At 35.8% G+C, this 17674-nt stretch overlaps 1 protein-coding gene across 2 annotated transcripts in view; it reads right to left on the reverse strand.

Moving 5' to 3' along the window:
* LOC123531312 (uncharacterized) overlaps window positions 1-17674 on the reverse strand; it is a 61483-nt gene that overhangs the window by 13900 nt on the left and 29909 nt on the right. For both annotated transcript variants that reach the window (XM_045312163.2, XM_045312170.2), the window contains exons 5-11: window positions 14295-14404; window positions 13283-13430; window positions 11182-12098; window positions 9665-9751; window positions 9089-9218; window positions 8388-8569; window positions 7597-7771 (exon numbers count right to left, since the gene is read on the reverse strand). In XM_045312163.2, the coding sequence (XP_045168098.2) occupies window positions 7597-7771; window positions 8388-8569; window positions 9089-9218; window positions 9665-9751; window positions 11182-12098; window positions 13283-13430; window positions 14295-14404 (1749 nt within the window). The remainder of the gene's footprint in view (window positions 1-7596; window positions 7772-8387; window positions 8570-9088; window positions 9219-9664; window positions 9752-11181; window positions 12099-13282; window positions 13431-14294; window positions 14405-17674) is intronic.

A 17674-nucleotide genomic window follows, 5' to 3' on the forward strand; every position in this document is an offset into this window, starting at 1 on the left:
GCCCTGACGTCACGCATCAACACCTGTTTATCTGGTGGTGGGTAAAACAAAATATTTTTACATCGTTTGTGTATGGGATCGGAATTTTCAATTTTTAACAACTTCTTCGTTCATTTATGGATTTTAAAAATTCAAAAAGTTTTGAAATGCTTACGATTTTCATATTTTCTTATTCAAATATCTTTTGAAAATGAATAACCGTTTTAAATGACATATGATTTTAATAGCGGCGTAGCGATGCTCCAAACTTTTAGAAAAAACACTGTAAGTTAAGCGTTCATAATTAATCGATTTTATTTCGAAATAATGATTAAAAGTTATCAATAAATTGCTTGTTTTATATCCTTTCCATTGATCAAAAAATTATTGATATTATTTGTATTTAAAGAAAGTTTAAGCCGTTAGAAAAACATCACTGTTAACAAAAAAAGCATGGACGCTCGGCGTCTGCCCACCCGACCTTTGTCTTATCAGTTCTAAAAATAGAATATACAACGGATTTGTGTACAAACACGATCTCTCCTATATTTACTTATTGTATCTTTCACCAATATCATCTTTAACGAGCTAACTTTACAGTTTATGCCAGCTCATAATATACTGGATTTTATCAGCAAAATAAAGTATTTAATAACTCTGAATAACAGTCACAGTGCAGAGGGCAAGATTTTTTTTTTTCAGTGATGAAAAACGAAAGATAATCTAGCAAAAAGTAATCTGAAAATTTACCTCATTTAACTCTGTAATTTGCACCTTTTTATAATACACTTAGTTCAAGTACTGAAGTTGCTTCTGTAATTTGCACCTTTTTATACTACACTAACTTCAAGTACTGAAGTTGCATCACTTTTTGTCAAAATATTGTCTCCAATAAAAAGGATTCTTTATTATTCTTTATACACTTATGAATTCTATTGAAGTTACAAAAGAAATGGACCATCTGTCTGAGATTTTGCCAACACTACCAGCTGCTTTATGCCAGACAGTCCCAAGCCTGTGTAAAGTGTGAGGGGTCACCATTGAAATAAAAATGTAAAAAAATCTGCTGTTACAAACATTTATTTGTTCTGCAAACAACTAATGTTTTGAATAAAATTTAATGTCAACGCACCTTTGATATTGTATTACCTTTCTATGGCAAACTTGTAAGTTGAATCTATTGAAAACAAAATGTGAGTAAGACAATCTTTAGACAATTTAATACTTTTAATACTGTCACTTTTATGAAAGGAGTATTATGTACAATAGTATTATTTCCCGAAAAAATATATATTTTGAAAAGTGTCTAAAAATATTTGGACACAATCATCGTCCATCCACCCGTGTAGAAAGAGAGAAAAAAAAACGTTAAAGATTATCGGTAATTATTCAGTGACAAACTAAGTAATGTTGACCTTGTTTTCATGATCAATTTACACCCCCTCTAAGAGCTAAAAGAAGTGTGCCAGTATCTTGACATCTGAAGCGGAGATCAAAGCGGTATTTTTGCTCGAGATTGTAATGGCATTACGTCATGTTTTCGCGCCATGTGACATATCACTGTCTGATCGTACCGCATCGGTTCTTAAAATTGCTGAGAAATAGAAAACAATAAAAAATTTCTTCTTTAATTTGTTATCAAAAGCGAATGTGCTATATCCCGTATAAAAGGTAAATGTCTCGAACGATTGTTACTATAGTGGATATCCTACCTCTGTGACCTATTTGCCCTCAAGGAATTTACATTATTGTTTGACAAGAAAAACTTTTAAATTGTTGGTCAAAAAATACATGTACAAAGATTCATTTAAAACTTATTAAAAACCGCAGTGACATCACATTGCTTTATTTTAAAATCGCATTTCTATTTACGTTCACGAGGTCACGTAACCTATTCTGCCGCACTAACAGAAATCTGTTTGCCAAAAATCGTCTTACTCCATGTATTGTAATCGCAGCCGCTTTTTCATTATTTAAGATTTTTTTATTCTGTTTTTTGTACTTTCTGGTCAAAAGTCTGAATTTCAAGCCCATAGTATTCATCATTTATTTACTTTTAGAAAGAAATAAGTAACTAAGATCGCGCTGTTTGAATTTTTACAAATGATTATATGAAAATTCGACCATTTTTATAGAATTCTGCCTACATTTCTGTCGATATCTTATTAAAATCATTATAGAATTCAAAAAGTATTATTTCTCAAGGGGTGTTGAAAACTTGAAGCGAAAATATTAAACAAGAGCACCGCCTTGCGGGTGCTGACGCTCATCTGATTTTTTTTTTGTGTAATAGAAATATTGTCCTACCCATGATTTTCTAAGTCTAAAAAGGACCATCATTCTTGCAAAAAGCAGGATAGAGTTATGTTTCTTGATGTTCAGTGTCCACTTATGATGGTGAAAAACTGTTGCAAGTTTTAAAGCAATAGCTTTGATAGTTTATGAGAAAAGTTGACTTAAACATAATACTCAACCAAGAAAATGATTTTCTAAGTCCAAAAGGGGCAATAATTATTGCAAAAAGCAGGATGGAGTTATGTTGCTTGCTGTACAGGGTCAGCTTATGATGGTGAACAAGTGTTGCAAGTTTCAAAGCAATAGCTTTGATAGTTTAAGAGAAAAAGTTGACCTAAACATAAAACTTAACCAAGAAATCTGATATTTTCTAAGTCCAAAAGGGGCAATAAATCTTGCAAAAATCAGGATGGAGTCATGTTTCTTGCTGTACAGGGTCAACTTATGATGGTGAACAAGTGTTGCAAGTTTTAAAGCAATAGCTTTGACAGTTTAGGAGAAAAGCTGACCTAAACATAAAACTTAACCAAGAAAACTGATTTTCTAAGTCCAAAAGGGGCAATAATTCTTGAAAAAAGCAAGATGGAGTTATGTTTCTTGATGTACAGGGTCTGCTTATGATGGTGAACAAGTATTCCAAGTTTCAAAGCAATAGCTTTGATAGTTTAGGAGAAAAGTTGACCTAAACATAAAACTTAACCAAGAAATCTGATATTTTCTAAGTACAAAAGGGGCCATAAATCTTGCAAAAATCAAGATGGAGTTATGTTTCTTGCTATACAGGGTCAGCTTATGATGGTGAACAAGTATTCCAAGTTTCAAAGCAATAGCTTTGATAGTTTAGGAGAAAAGCTGACCTAAACATAAAACTTAACCAGGCAACGCCGACGCAGACGCCGACAACCGCTCAAGTGATGACAATAACTCATCATTTTTTTTTTCAAAAAATCATATGAGCTAAAAATGAATGCACTACGCACGGTTTTTGTGTACGTGTCGATGTAAATTAGATGTTACGATAGGTTACACGTGCTTGTGGAATGGAAAATTACCGGCATGACGTTTTGATATCTTTACGATTCGCGGGTAAATTCCAGTCAATCCAGGTAGCGACTGAACCATCTCAAAGTTTGTTGACGTTTTGTAGATGTAATTTCTGAATTTTGGTAAAGTAACGACGTAAAAAAAACACTCGCCCGATCGGTCGAGTACACAGCGAGGTCCACTCGTCCTACTCAGACTTAACTCGCCAATGCGAGCAGGCGAGTGGAATCTTACACCCTGTTAATGCCGATAAATGTACGGCAAAACACGATATTTTGCACGCGTTAAACTCCCTTCCTGTGAAATTACGTCCAGATGAAAATACACTAATTTTATTTTCTTTGGGGCTGTAAACAACCGACCGGCGGAAAAAATAAAATAAAACTCGGGAAAATGAATTTTAATTTTATTCCACTTTTGCAATATTTAGGACCGGCGCTCCCGTAAAACGAAAAATAAAAAAACTCTGGCCTAAGTGAGTGATGGTGTGAAACAGTATTTTAAGTTTGAATCAAAGCTATTCAGTAATACATGAGATAGAGTGAAAGTGCATCAAAACTTTAACCTGAAATTCTAAGTAAAAAAGGAGGATAATTCATAAAATATTGGTGAAAGAGTTATGGCCCTTGTACCAGTTGATGTGGGTGATAATGAGGAATAACTATTTTAAGTTTGAAGCAAATCCATCCAGTAATTACAGAGATAAAGAGGAAACAAGAAATGCGGCAATGCCACGAAACCAGGTTTTCAACACTTTTCATAAGAATAAACAAGAGTGCCAGAATGTCACAATATACGCCCGTCACAGCAAATTTCTTTACTCTAGCACCTGTATTTGCAGATGTAATTTTAATTTTGTGGTTGTTTAGTAATCATTGTAATACTTTTGTTTTTCTAAGTCCACAAAAAAACTCCTTACCAGGTAGAGATACCTTAAAATACACCTAAAATTAGAAAGTAACAACTATGTTGTACCACAGAAAAGTGGTCTTGGTTTTTCCCTACGGTCAATTATAAACAAGAGCACCGCCTTGCGGGTGCTGACGCTCATCTGATTTTTTTTTGTGTAATAGAAATATTGTCCTACCCATGATTTTCTAAGTCTAAAAAGGGCCATCATTCTTGCAAAAAGCAGGATAGAGTTATGTTTCTTGATGTACAGCGTCCACTTATGATGGTGAAAAACTGTTGCAAGTTCTAAAGCAATAGCTTTGATAGTTTATGAGAAAAGTTGACTTAAACATAATACTCAACCAAGAAAATGATTTTCTAAGTCCAAAAGGGGCAATAATTATTGCAAAAATCAGGATGGAGTTACGCTGCTTGCTGTACAGGGTCAGCTTATGATGGTGAACAAGTGTTGCAAGTTTCAAAGCAATAGGTTTGATAGTTTAAGAGAAAAAGTTGACCTAAACATAAAACTTAACCAAGAAATCTGATATTTTCTAAGTCCAAAAGGGGCCATAAATCTTGCAAAAAGCAGGATGGAGTTATGTTTCTTGCTGTACAGGGTCAACTTATGATGGTGAACAAGTGTTGCAAGTTTTAAAGCAATAGCTTTGATAGTTTAGGATAAAAGCTGACCTAAACATAAAACTTAACCAAGAAAACTGACTTTCTAAGTCCAAAAGGGGCAATAAATCTTGCAAAAAGCAAGATGGAGTTATGTTTCTTGCTGTACAGGGTCAGCTTATGATGGTGAACAAGTATTCCAAGTTTCAAAGCAATAGCTTTGACAGTTTGGGAGAAAAGTTGACCTAAACATAAAACTTAACCAAGAAATCTGATATTTTCTAAGTACAAAAGGGGCCATAAATCTTGCAAAAAGCAAGATGGAGTTATGTTTCTTGCTATACAGGGTCAGCTTATGATGGTGAACAAGTATTCCAAGTTTCAAAGCAATAGCTTTGATAGTTTAGGAGAAAAGCTGACCTAAACATAAAACTTAACCAGGCAACGCCGACGCCGACGCCGACGCCGACAACCGCTCAAGTGATGACAATAAATCATCATTTTTTTTCAAAAAATCAGATGAGCTAAAAAGTTACAATATAAGTTATTTATAGTAACAACTAAGGGAAGTTAATCTTAAAAAAAAAAAAAAAAAAAAAAAAAAAATTGTAAGTCCACACAGAAATCCTTACCAGGTAGAGATTGGTCAAAATACACCTCAAAATTGGATGTAACATGCATGTTGTACTACAGAAAAGTGGTCTCGATTTTTCCCTACGTCTAGTAATGAAAAAGTTACAATATAAGCTATTTATAGTAACAACAAAGGGAAGTAATTCTAAAGAAGGGAACTGCGCAAGACACTTAGTCTCATGATGGTGTATAATTGTGCCAAGTTACATCAAAATCCCTCTTTGCATGAAGAAGATATGCTCCGGACAAAGTTTTCATTCTTGTATCTTTTGACCTCTTAGTGTGACCTTGACCTTAGACCTAGGGACCTGGTTCTTGCGCATGACACTCTGTCTCATGATGGTGAGCAATTGTGCCAACTTTCATCAAAATCCCTCCATGCATGTAGAAGATATGCTAACCCTAACCCTAATCTAACCCTAACCCTATTTTTAGTAACAATGACCTTGACCTTGATCCCAGAAACCCCAAAATCAATCCCAAGCTACAACTTTATATAAGTTTTCTATACACCAAGTCTCATCATGATAGCTCATTCCTAAGTTAAGTTATTGACCGGAAACCCTTTTTCTATTTTAAGTAACAGTGACCTTGACCTTGACCCCAGAAACCCCAAAATCAATCCCAGCCTTTGTCTTGATATAAGCTACATACATACCAAGTTTTATTCAAATATCTTTACCGAAACAAAAGTTATTGACCGGAAACCCTTTTTCTATTTTAAGTAACAGTGACCTTGACCTTGACCCCAGAAACCCCAAAATCAATTCCAGCCTTTGTCTTGATATAAGCTACATACGTACCAAGTTTTATTCAAATATCTTTACCGAAACAAAAGTTATTGACCGGAAACACCAGTTTGACGCCGCCGCCGCCGCCCCCGCCGCCGCCCGCCCGCCCGCCCGACCGACATCTACCCCAATCTAATAACTCAGGTTTTCGTTGAAAACCTGGTTAAAAAGGAAAGGGCATCAAAACTTTAACCAAGATGTAGACGCTGAAGGACACCTAGGCGAGTAGGTCAGCTCTCCATATACTTCATATAATCAAGTTAAAAATCACTAAGTTTTAACAAGAGCTCGTCGAACACGAAATGCCCCCCTTGATGCATTCAGTAATTGCACAAGGAACAGAAATTATTTGGTCACTTCCCACTGGATGTTTGACGTACTGACCTCAAATAAATAATTATGGGTCATTGACCAATCATAAGTAAACTCTGTATCAAATGTGATCTTAGACCAAAGCATTCTCCAGTTATCTGGCAAAAAAAAGTTCTTATGTTCTGGGTCAATGTGATTTTGACCTTTGACCTACTGACCTCAAAATCCATAGGGCTCATCTGCTGGTCATGATCAACATCGCTATCAAGTTTCGAAATCCTAGGCCCAAGCATTCGCAAGTTATAGTCCGGAAACTGTGTAATTGTTCTGGGTCACTGTGTTCTTGACCTTTGGCAGACTGACCTCAAAATCAATAGGAGTCATCAGCTGGCCATGACCATCCTTCCTATCAACTTTCATGATCCTATGTCCAAGCGTTCTTCAGTTATCATCTGGAAACCGTTTAACACTATGACCTTGATGTACGACCTACTGACCTCAAAATCAATAGGGGTCATCTGCTGGTCATGGCCAACCTCCCTATCAACTTCCATGATCCTAGGCCCAAGCGTTCTTGAGTTATCATCCGGAAACCGTTTAATTGTTGAAGGTCACTGTGACCTTGACCTCTGACCAACTAACCTTAAAATCAATAGGGGTCATCTACTGGTCATGACCAACCTTCCTATCAACTTTCATGATCCTAGGCCCAAGCGTTCTTGAGTTATAATCCGGAAACCATTTAACTTTTCCTCAAAATCAATAGGGGTCATCTGCTGGTCATGAACAACCTCCCTATCAACTTTCATGATCCTAGGCTCAAGCGTTCTTGAGTTACCATCCGGAAACCAATTGGTCTACGGATCGACCGACCGACATCTGCAAAACAATATACCCCACCTTCTTCGAAGGGGGGCATAATAATATCACTGCCAAGCTTTTTTTTTTACAGATATACATAACTACAAAGTCTTTAAAAGTCTCTAAGTGCCCCCCACCCCAATATTTTTGGCGGTGAAAAAAATCTTACTTTCTTCATAAGCCTGTAATGCAGCAGAAATCTGATTTTGCAATTGTTCAACAGCCTTTGGATTTTCGAGACCATTAGCTTCAGCTGGAAACAGTAGTAATGCTGACAATATTGCGAATTCCTCATCCGTAAAATTGAAAGATGTCACCATCTCACCAACATGTAGAAAATGTTCCTGAAATAAAATATCATCAGTATAAATGAGCCGCACTATGAGAAAACCAACACAGCATTTGCGACCTGCATGGATCCAGACCAGACTGCACTGATCCATGCTGTTCGCTGTTTCTCTAATTGCAATAGGGTTTGAAAGCGAGCAGTATGGATCTTGACCAGATTGCGTGGATGCGCAGGCTGGTCTGGATCCATGCTGGTCGCAAATGCACTGTGTTGGTTTTCTCATGGTGCGGCTCATTTAAATTTTAACGAAAGTGTTTATTCCTATTAAAACGTTCGTAATACAGAATCATGATAGTATGTCCTGTATAGGGCTGACCAATTCTAGAACTATCCACTTAGTTCTGAACACTAAGCGAGAAAGCTATTAGAACCCATTTTATAGTCCTTGGTATGACACCACTCCTACATACAGGGATCAAACTCCAATCTCCCGAAGAGGAAAAGGCTTGAAAATCTACATTCTAAAGCCTGAAATATTCTTTTTCAATTGAATTATATGGGGAAATTCTGGCAGCCAAAGCCCTAAAATAAGGACAAGTCCTGAAAAATCCCAGGCCTGAGAAACCTAAAAGTTAGCTAAAGAAATGTTACCAATCTTGATAAAATTTTACCTGAAAAACTCTCAACATGGGAAACTGTTCCATCATAATATTTTCCTCCTCCTTAGTGTAAGTGAAGTAGTTGTACTTCTTTGTTGTCGGGTCATATACCTTGGACATATTGAGCAGTTCTATTGGGTAGATAGATGACTGGATTAACTTCACCTGATCATTCAAACTCAATGTCTTAAATCCTGAAATTATAAATGTGTGTATATGATCACATATAAAATTCACACGACCAGGTATCCTACTATTATATCATCATTATAGACATATATCATTCCACCTGTAATTTACTTGATTTTTTTGCCTTGTAAAGAATGCCAAGTTCTTGTATATTTTTGTTGCTTGACCAAAGAAAAACTGGATGCACTGTAAAATACTCCTACATTTCACAGTTTTTCAGGCACCCATGTTTCCCATTAAGTTTCTGCCCTAGTTTCAGGCCTGCTGCTCTATTAAATGAAAAGCTACAGCTCTGTGTAACATGCCAGTATGAAAACACTGAATTTTAGCACTTTGGCCCTTTTGAAATGTTTTCTACTGCACAAGAAAATACTTCTATTATACTTGTTTTCACTCTGTGTTGGTATTTTCAAAAGGTAGTTGAAACCACTATCTATACTATATGATGAAAACAAAGCTGTTCTTTATGAAGTAATTCATGCACACAGAGTAAAATAATTTGATAAAAGCAATAGTTTATATACCTGGTACAAGTTTGGCAAACCTAATGGTGATGTAGGTATTATGATGGAAATTGGTCATCATGTAATTCCAGGTTGATTCCCGAGATGAAAACACTGACATGTCCACCTTGGATGTGATATGATTACCAGCCTGTCAAACGAAAATGAAATCATAGAAAACATGAAATAAAATAACATTCTCCATATGGCTCATTATGAAATTCAACATCAACTAGACAGACACATTAAAGTGAGTCATCAGAAGACAGATTTCACAGATTCTTAACCTTTACCCTGCTAGATTTCTAAAATGGACTGGTCCATCATTCAATTTGGGCAGCACCACTTATTATTCAAAGGGGTGTTCACTGAAAATTTACTGACTGAATAGCAAACAGTGGTCTTGGTCTGCACTGGTCGCAAAGGCAGGATCACTTGCCGCCAGCAGGCTAAAGGTTAAGCTGTTAGAGCAATGTGCTATCCAACTTTGTCAAGTCATACAAATATCAAGAGAAAAGCACACAAGGTAAAACAAATCTACAAAATTATTTGTTGTATTACATAAAATACCTGTAAAGAAATACTGTGACAGTTTACCTTAGGATCCATGTATTTACTTTTGAACAATGCTTTGATGTCATCAACATTCATAGACGTTGTTGGATTCACGTCTGTATCAAAAACCTGAAATATGCAGATAACAATGTTTCATTCCACATATATATTATTGCATGTTTTTCAATGAATTAGTGAAACATTACAGATAAATGTATCCGATCATTTCTGTGAAAAATAACAAATACAACTTTCACATGTATGGAACTATGAAACTTTGTTGAAAATAGAGCTGTTTGTAAAATACGTATGCCCCAATAAAGGCCTGCCCCAATTTCAGTCCTGAGATTACTCTGACCTTGTCCTTTAATCACAAGAAAGGTCATCTACTGATAACAGGCAATCATCCTATGAAGATTATGAGCTGTGGGCCAGAGCTTTCTTAGTAATAGAGATTGAAATGCAACGAGTCTACAAGTAGTTGTGACTTCAACCTTTGATCTTCTAAAGCCCACAACAATAGCAGTCATCTGCAGACCAAAGGCAATCATTACAAGAAGTTTGTAGGAAGTATGCCAAAGGATTCTAAAGTTACTGAACGGAAACCATTTTCAGTCTCAAGGTCACTGTGACCAGAGGTCAATTACTGACCATAAGCAATCATCTTTTGATGTTAGACAACAGTTAGCAAAAGCATTCCTTAGCTACTGATCAGAAACTGCTTTCAGTCTCAAGTTCATTGTGATATTGACCTTTGACCTATTGACTAAGGGTTATCTTCTGACAACAGGCAATCACCCAATGTAGTTTGACAACAGTAAAAAAAACATTATTTACTTATTGAGCAGAAACTGTTTTCAATCTCAAGGTCACTGTGACCATGACCTTTGACTTACTAATCCCTAAAAAACAAGGGTCATCTACTGAACATAGGTTTGACAACTGTAGGCCAAAACATTCTTTACTTATTGAACTGAAACAATTTTCAGTCTCAAAGTCAATGAAACCTTGACATTTGACCTACTAGCCCCTAAAAATGATATGGATCATCTACTGACCACAGGTAACCATCCTATAAAGTTTGGTCATTGTTAGCATTCTCCAGTTTTTACAACATACTGTAGTATACCCATCTTTAAAGAACACTCAAATTCTAGGCATATACTACTAGTGTGCAAGATTTTGTACACATCCATTTCAGAGTTATTTGAGAAATGTTGTTCCACAGCTTATTTCAGAAATGTTTCTTTTTTTCATGATGAAACAGACAATTTAATGTACAATGAACTTCTTAATGTTGTGCAAGCCATAGATTCAACTTATACGTTCATTTCAGCCCTTAGATCTTTTCTTTTGAAGAGGGCAACTTTTCAAGGATTTTCTTACCTCTATACAGAGCAACATATCTGCAGCAACAATGCTAGGAAGACTGATTTTTTGTTTGTAATCTGAGAATATCAAGAGGTAATTTACTAAGGACCTAATCAGTTTGCATTTTCAGTGTATAAATGCACTATAAAGAGGCCTTCATATGGAAGTGGTAAGTGTAGAAGCCTTACCCTATAGTTCAGTAACTGCAGACATTTCCCAGCTTCTATAATCTTACTGATGAACTCTGTCATGTTCTGGAAAGAACCTTGTCCCATTCCTTCATTATTGCCATGTGGGGCAGTTGTGCTGGTTGGGGAGTATAGGATAGGCTGAGGTGTAGCTGAGGCCTGGTTGATGTTTTGTGTGGTATCAATTGGGGCTGGCACTTTATGGTTTGCTTGGTTATCCCTGGGCTGTTGATTTGAGCTAACGTACTGTTTATTTTCATTTCTGGGTGCAGTTGAAAAGAACTGTGTCACAGGACTGGGTGTAAACACCAGTGAATTTCCTGATGGTCCATTGGACTGACCCCTGTTTAAGTCTCCGGCAGACATTTGAGGTGGAGGAAGCATATGTCTCTGGATATGACCTCCCACTGACACATGGTTTTGTTGGTTTGTCATCTGTTTCCCATTATATGACTGTGGGTCTGCCTTTGTGTGTATGGTATTTCCTACAGACATATGTGTTTGGCTCGGCTTCGGCAACGTTCCATTTATTGGAGATGTTGGAGGTATTCTATTCACATTGTTAATACTCGACGACCATGAAACATTATTTGAAACTGAAGGTGACACATGACCAACACTTGTATGTGTATCTAAAGAAGGCTCCTTCACATTCATGTTTGCTGAACTTATTACTTGATTGTCACATAATGCGCTTTGATTATTCAAAGTCTGATTGACAGAATTATCTGATTTCTCATCCCAAAATGAGAAGCTCTCAGATTTATCACTGTCTTTGAGAAAGTCAATGCTTGATTCATCTATCGGTTCTTCTTTTATCTTTGTTACGACATCTGACTCACCCTCTGGTTTCACTTGCTTTAACTCCATGGAAATAGCATGTTTCACAGAGTTTGGCTGGCGACCAATTCTGCTACCTTTTGGAAAAAGGAAAACAAAAATAACTTTTTAAACATGAAAAAATAACAACTGTTTAAAAGAAACTTAAAACTGACAAGTTTCTTGTATGTATTTTTTAACCTTCCATAAAAAAACTTCTCAACACCTTTGTACAGATATTTTGTTATCTGTAATAATCAATAATCGTGTTGACTACAGTAATATTAAAGGATAGATCCAAGTATTTGCAAGATTTACACCAGAACAAACCAGGTCTCCAAAACAAAATATGACAATGTCACAAAGCAATGGTGACCCATGTGACCTTAGACAAATGCCTTCTGCAAAATCTTCATTACTCAGGGGGGAGTCGGGTTCAAATTCATGATTTGGGATCATTCGGTTTAAAGTCACATGGTGACTTTGACTATAGTGCTTGTCAAGAAAGACAACTGGTGATCTGGAGGGTTTATTTCAGGTATGAGTGTGTTCAGTGATAGTGCCACCGCATTTCCACAAGCCAGTTGGAAGGTTTACCAGATGACTGCCAGGGTTGGGTTGAGTACTTCAGTACTTGAGTATTACGAGTACAAGTACCATTTTTTTCAGTACTCACCAAAAATATTGGCACTCGTACTAAAGAGTACTGTGTACTTTTCTAAAATACTAGATTATGGGCATATGATTCAAAGTAAGTGATTTAAACCACTCAGGCATAAAGGACTGAAAGCCAAGAAAATTTCCTTGCTGAATTAAAGGTTTACTTGTTAAAGAGCAAAAAAACTAGAGCTGCTCTTGAGAAGAGCACATGTTTCCTACAACTGCCTAATCATCCGAATAGTAGTATATGAGTCAACCATGCACCAAGACCTCAACTGCCTAACCATCTGACATGATTAGGTCTTGGGGCATAAATGACTCATAAACTACTATTCACATGATTAACAGTATATGAATCATTTATGACCCCAAGACCTCAGCGATTTTCGGTAATTCAAGGGCCGTAATTCCAAAGTGCCAGGGCCGATTTGGCTAGTTATAGAACTTGGCCGAGGACTTACTGGCAAACACATTTTGTCCAAGTTTGGTGAAGATCGGATGAGAAATGTTCCATTTAGAGAGCGGACAAGATGTGTGACAGACGGACACGCACAGACAGGAGTAAATCAGTACATCTCCCACCACAGTGGTGTGGGAGACATAACACTAAGAATAAACTAACCTTCTACTGACATGCCTGCCTCCCTACAAGATCTGTAACGACAAGCTTTACAAAGATTTCTCGTTACCATGTTTATTTCACAGCGGCCTTTCTTATTGCACTGGTATTTTTCAGGTTCTCTCTCCTTCGCCATACGTCGGAAAAAGCCCTGAAATCAACATATAAAGACAACTTAAATTAGAAGAGGATTCTCGAAATATCCAAAAGCCTTTTGCTAATCTACCAAATATCCAAAAGCCTTCTGCTAATCTACCAATCAGAAATTCTTGGAAACCTTGGTCAAAAAGAAAAAATCTAATGTTAAATAACAAACATTTTCATGTTCCATATTTGCAAAAAAGAAAAAAAATAGTTATCTGTAGGCTAGTCATATATTTACTGTGTAATATTTTTTGACCTATAACTGTTCTTTTTTTATATACTGGTATAATAGAACATTACGTCAATGATATCAACTTGTGATATAGTTTTCTGACAGTTTGACATCATTACAAATCTGTAGGTTTTGTTGCATACTGCCTTTTTTAAAGCATTCAGTTTACTCTAATCTATTTTAGCTTGATTGTGATGAAAGCTTCAAGATAACTGGAACCAGACTTGAGTCCAATTCCAAGAAAAACCAGTACTGTAGTCATATAAAGTATAAATGTGTCCCTAGAGGGACTCAACTCACGACCCACTTGTTAAGCTACCAACACAGTAACCACTAGACCACCCCTCCCACTTAACAATTAAGCACACTATTGTTAACTGAAAGCAACATACTGATCACTGTTGTGAATATATGCATAGACTTGATAAAAGAATGAAAAGGTTTTTTCTCTGTCTGTCCGAGTTGTCACTTTACAATTTCAACATAAGCCTGTGTGTTACTTGACACAATAGCATTCCTACATGCCATCCCACTCTACTGTGAATGAAAAGAAAGCAGGTGAGCAACATAGAGACAGGAAACATAACACTGATTCTGTGAAATATGAGAGCCAAAGGTCAACTGTAGGTATGAATTTACCTTGCAGCCCTCACAGGTTATAGCTCCAAAGTGGAATCCTGAAGATGGTGCAGAGCACACTCGACACGGAATGTCCGACATCTGCATGTCCTTGCTCATTTCACTTTCTCCTACAAGATAAAATCATTTTCAGACTGCTCCACCACATTAGTTATATCTATAAATATGCATCCCTATATACAGGGAGAGCAATAGAATATTTTTACTTCTGTGTCAGATCAAAATATCTTTTACCTCAAGATCAAATGTGCTATCTTCACGAATTGCTAAACACAAGTAAAAATGTCACATGTCACAAACGTCATCAGAGAGTGCTAAATATTTTGATCGTACATGAAAAACAAACAGATTTTCTTTTTATTTCATATTTCATTTAAACTTTACTGTGAAAATATCAGATATAATACACTCTTCATTTCCAATAATTCCTTGAAAAATACATAAATCAACCTATTATTCCTTTCTGTTCAATTTGACAATCATTTTTCAAACTAGTGGCATTTGCCTCAAAATATGCATGGCAAACATATTATATTCCACCTGATTAGACTGTTCTGGTCAGTGAGGTTTTTTTTTTTTGTTGTATTGATAAGGAATGAAAACATTTTTTTGACTCAAGATTTTCATTTCATTTTTTTTTGCAAATAATATCAATTTAGAGCCACAGTTACATAAGTATTTTTGTTTCTGTAGGACAGTGGAAGTAAATCTTGACCAGCATATCCTTCAGTTAACAGGAAACTTTCTAAAATCATCAACCAAATTCTGTGAATTGGTATCCCCCGCCAAACGGAATAAAAGGTTTCACTCTTGAAAAAGTATTCTCTGCCTAAAAACCACTTAAATGCAATTGAATTTCAGTCTCTTTGAACACTACTTATTCATTCTTAAATTATTGATCAAAAACCATGTTTCTACATTTAGTAACAATGATCTTGATCCAAGCTACCCCATATGAAACAATATGAAACTGGTCCCTTTGAAAGCTACCTGTTTACCAGGTTTGGTCTGCTTACCTCATTCCTAACAGAAGTTACCATTTTTCTATTTTTAGCAGAAATTATCTTGAAAGCAATCTAAAATACATCTCAAACCATGGCCTATATGCAAACTTCAAAGATTCCAAGTTTGGCAGCAATACCCTATTCCTTACTGAAGTAATTGAGCAGAAACAATATTCTATTTTTAGTCACAGTGACCTTGACCTTGACCCCAGTGACAAAAATTCATCCTGTACGTCAGTTTCAAAGAAAGCTATATATGTACTAAGCTTGGTTACACTATCCCATAGCAAAAATGCACCTTAATATGCTATTAAATTGGCAAAGAAATACCCTATATACCGTCATCGTACGGGTATAGGTCACACCATTTTTACCGAGATTCTGGTCAGGAAGGACTGATGCGACCTATATATGGGTATAGGACAAGACCTCATTTTTTCCCCGGCTCAAAAAATTAAGAAAATTGATCTTTGTTTACACAGCGTACCTTTACATTGAAGAGAAGGGGAGTGACTACCTATGACTCGGGCATAGGTAAAAACCGGTATCGGAACCAATCGTCTTAAATGAATTTTGTATAAAATGTAAAAGTAAGAGCTCCTGTAAAAGCTTTAAAGAAATGCTGTTTTTCATTAAAATATATTTTACAACGCAGTTCTATAACTCATCATTAAGCTTTTAGCAAAACCTGTGTAAAACTTTCCCAGGTTGGTGTTTTCACACATTCTGCAAGTACAACAAACCAATTGTAATTACAAGTTGCCGCAACACATGAGTCGATAATTAGGAGATGTTTGAGAAAGTGATGAGATTGAAAAGGTGTTGAGAAGTTTGAAATAGTTTGGACAAAAACTTTAAATACCTGTGTATTCGAAATAAATTCCACTGAAACTGGCATTTATGCTGCTTTCTCCTTGATTCGAGCCTCTTAAATCTTTTAGGGTTGTGCATATTTTTGTAAACCTGTTTACTTAAATAATTTTTGTTTTTTGTTTAAAAAATATTTGCATTTAACAATGGGCAATAAGAATTACAATTTTATCATCTTTTATATGTATTTTTTTGCACGAGACTGAAGGAGGTCAAACTCCACATCATTTTAAAACTTTCTCATCGATTCGAGCCCTTTGTTTGGAAGGTTATTAAGTGTTAATGTTTGCATATTCTATTTCCATAAAGCAAATTTCTATCAAGATTGACTTCTTGTTCACTCGTTACAACAGTCGAAATATGCTCAGGACACTTTTAATTTGAAATTTGGGCTCACAATATTACCCACTATGTAATTTCCTTTTGAAATCAGCAATTTTTTATGCAAAAATATTAAAACAGGTATTTACTCATTTTTTCAGTGGTTTCATGACTAATATTTTCCAAGGAATTTTAAAATGTAAATGACACAAGTTTCTGATGGAAAAACATGCTCTATGAACATGAATTTTACTAAAACACAAGGGCTCGAATCGATGAGAAAGCTCGAATCGACGAGAAACAGGCATAGTAGTATCTCACCTCGCAATTTTAATAATTTTTTTTAACAACTTTGATAAAATTACGGTTGCCGAAACAATGGCCAACCGATGCCGGGGAAATCGCATTTCCTTACAAATTTACATGTTTTTGAAATTCCTTTTTTCTCTACGACCAATACAGGGGTATAAGCATTTTTCCAGAAATCTGTAGATATTCTTTCGCTGCGTCTTATACATGAATGCGACCTATACGCATACAATGACGGTAGTAAACATTATATAAGTACTAAGGGCCATAACTCATGTGTTCCTGAAACAATTTCAATGAATCTTTCAGACCCACATTGCCTTATTACAATTAACATTATTACAATGTTTAAAGAAATCCTTCAAACCATGTCAGAGATGCTACTCCAGACGGCCAGAAAATGGAATAAAAACCCTATTTATGTAACAGATGTTTAGGTGTATACATGTTGAGACTAACCTTGTTTAGGTATACACATGTTGCAACTAACCTTGTTTAGGTATATACATGTTGAGACTGATCGTGTTTAGGTATATACAGGCTGAGACTAACCTTGTTTAGGCATACACATGTTGAGACTAACCTTGTTTAAGTATATACATGTTGATACTGACCTTGTTTAGGTATATACATGTCGATACTGATCTTGTTTAAGTATATACATGTTGAAAGCCATCTTGTTTAGGTATACATATGTTGACATTAGACTTGTTTAGGTATATACATGTTGAGACTAACCTTGTTTAGGTATATACATGTTGAGACAGACCTTGTTTAGGTATATACATGTTGAGACTGATCTTGTTTATGTACACATATATTGACATTAGCCTTGTTTAGGTATATACATGTTGAAACTGATCTTGTTTAGGTATA

The sequence above is a fragment of the Mercenaria mercenaria genome, chromosome 1 (genome assembly GCF_021730395.1).
Source record: "Mercenaria mercenaria strain notata chromosome 1, MADL_Memer_1, whole genome shotgun sequence".
NCBI classification, from domain to species: Eukaryota; Metazoa; Mollusca; class Bivalvia; order Venerida; family Veneridae; genus Mercenaria; species Mercenaria mercenaria.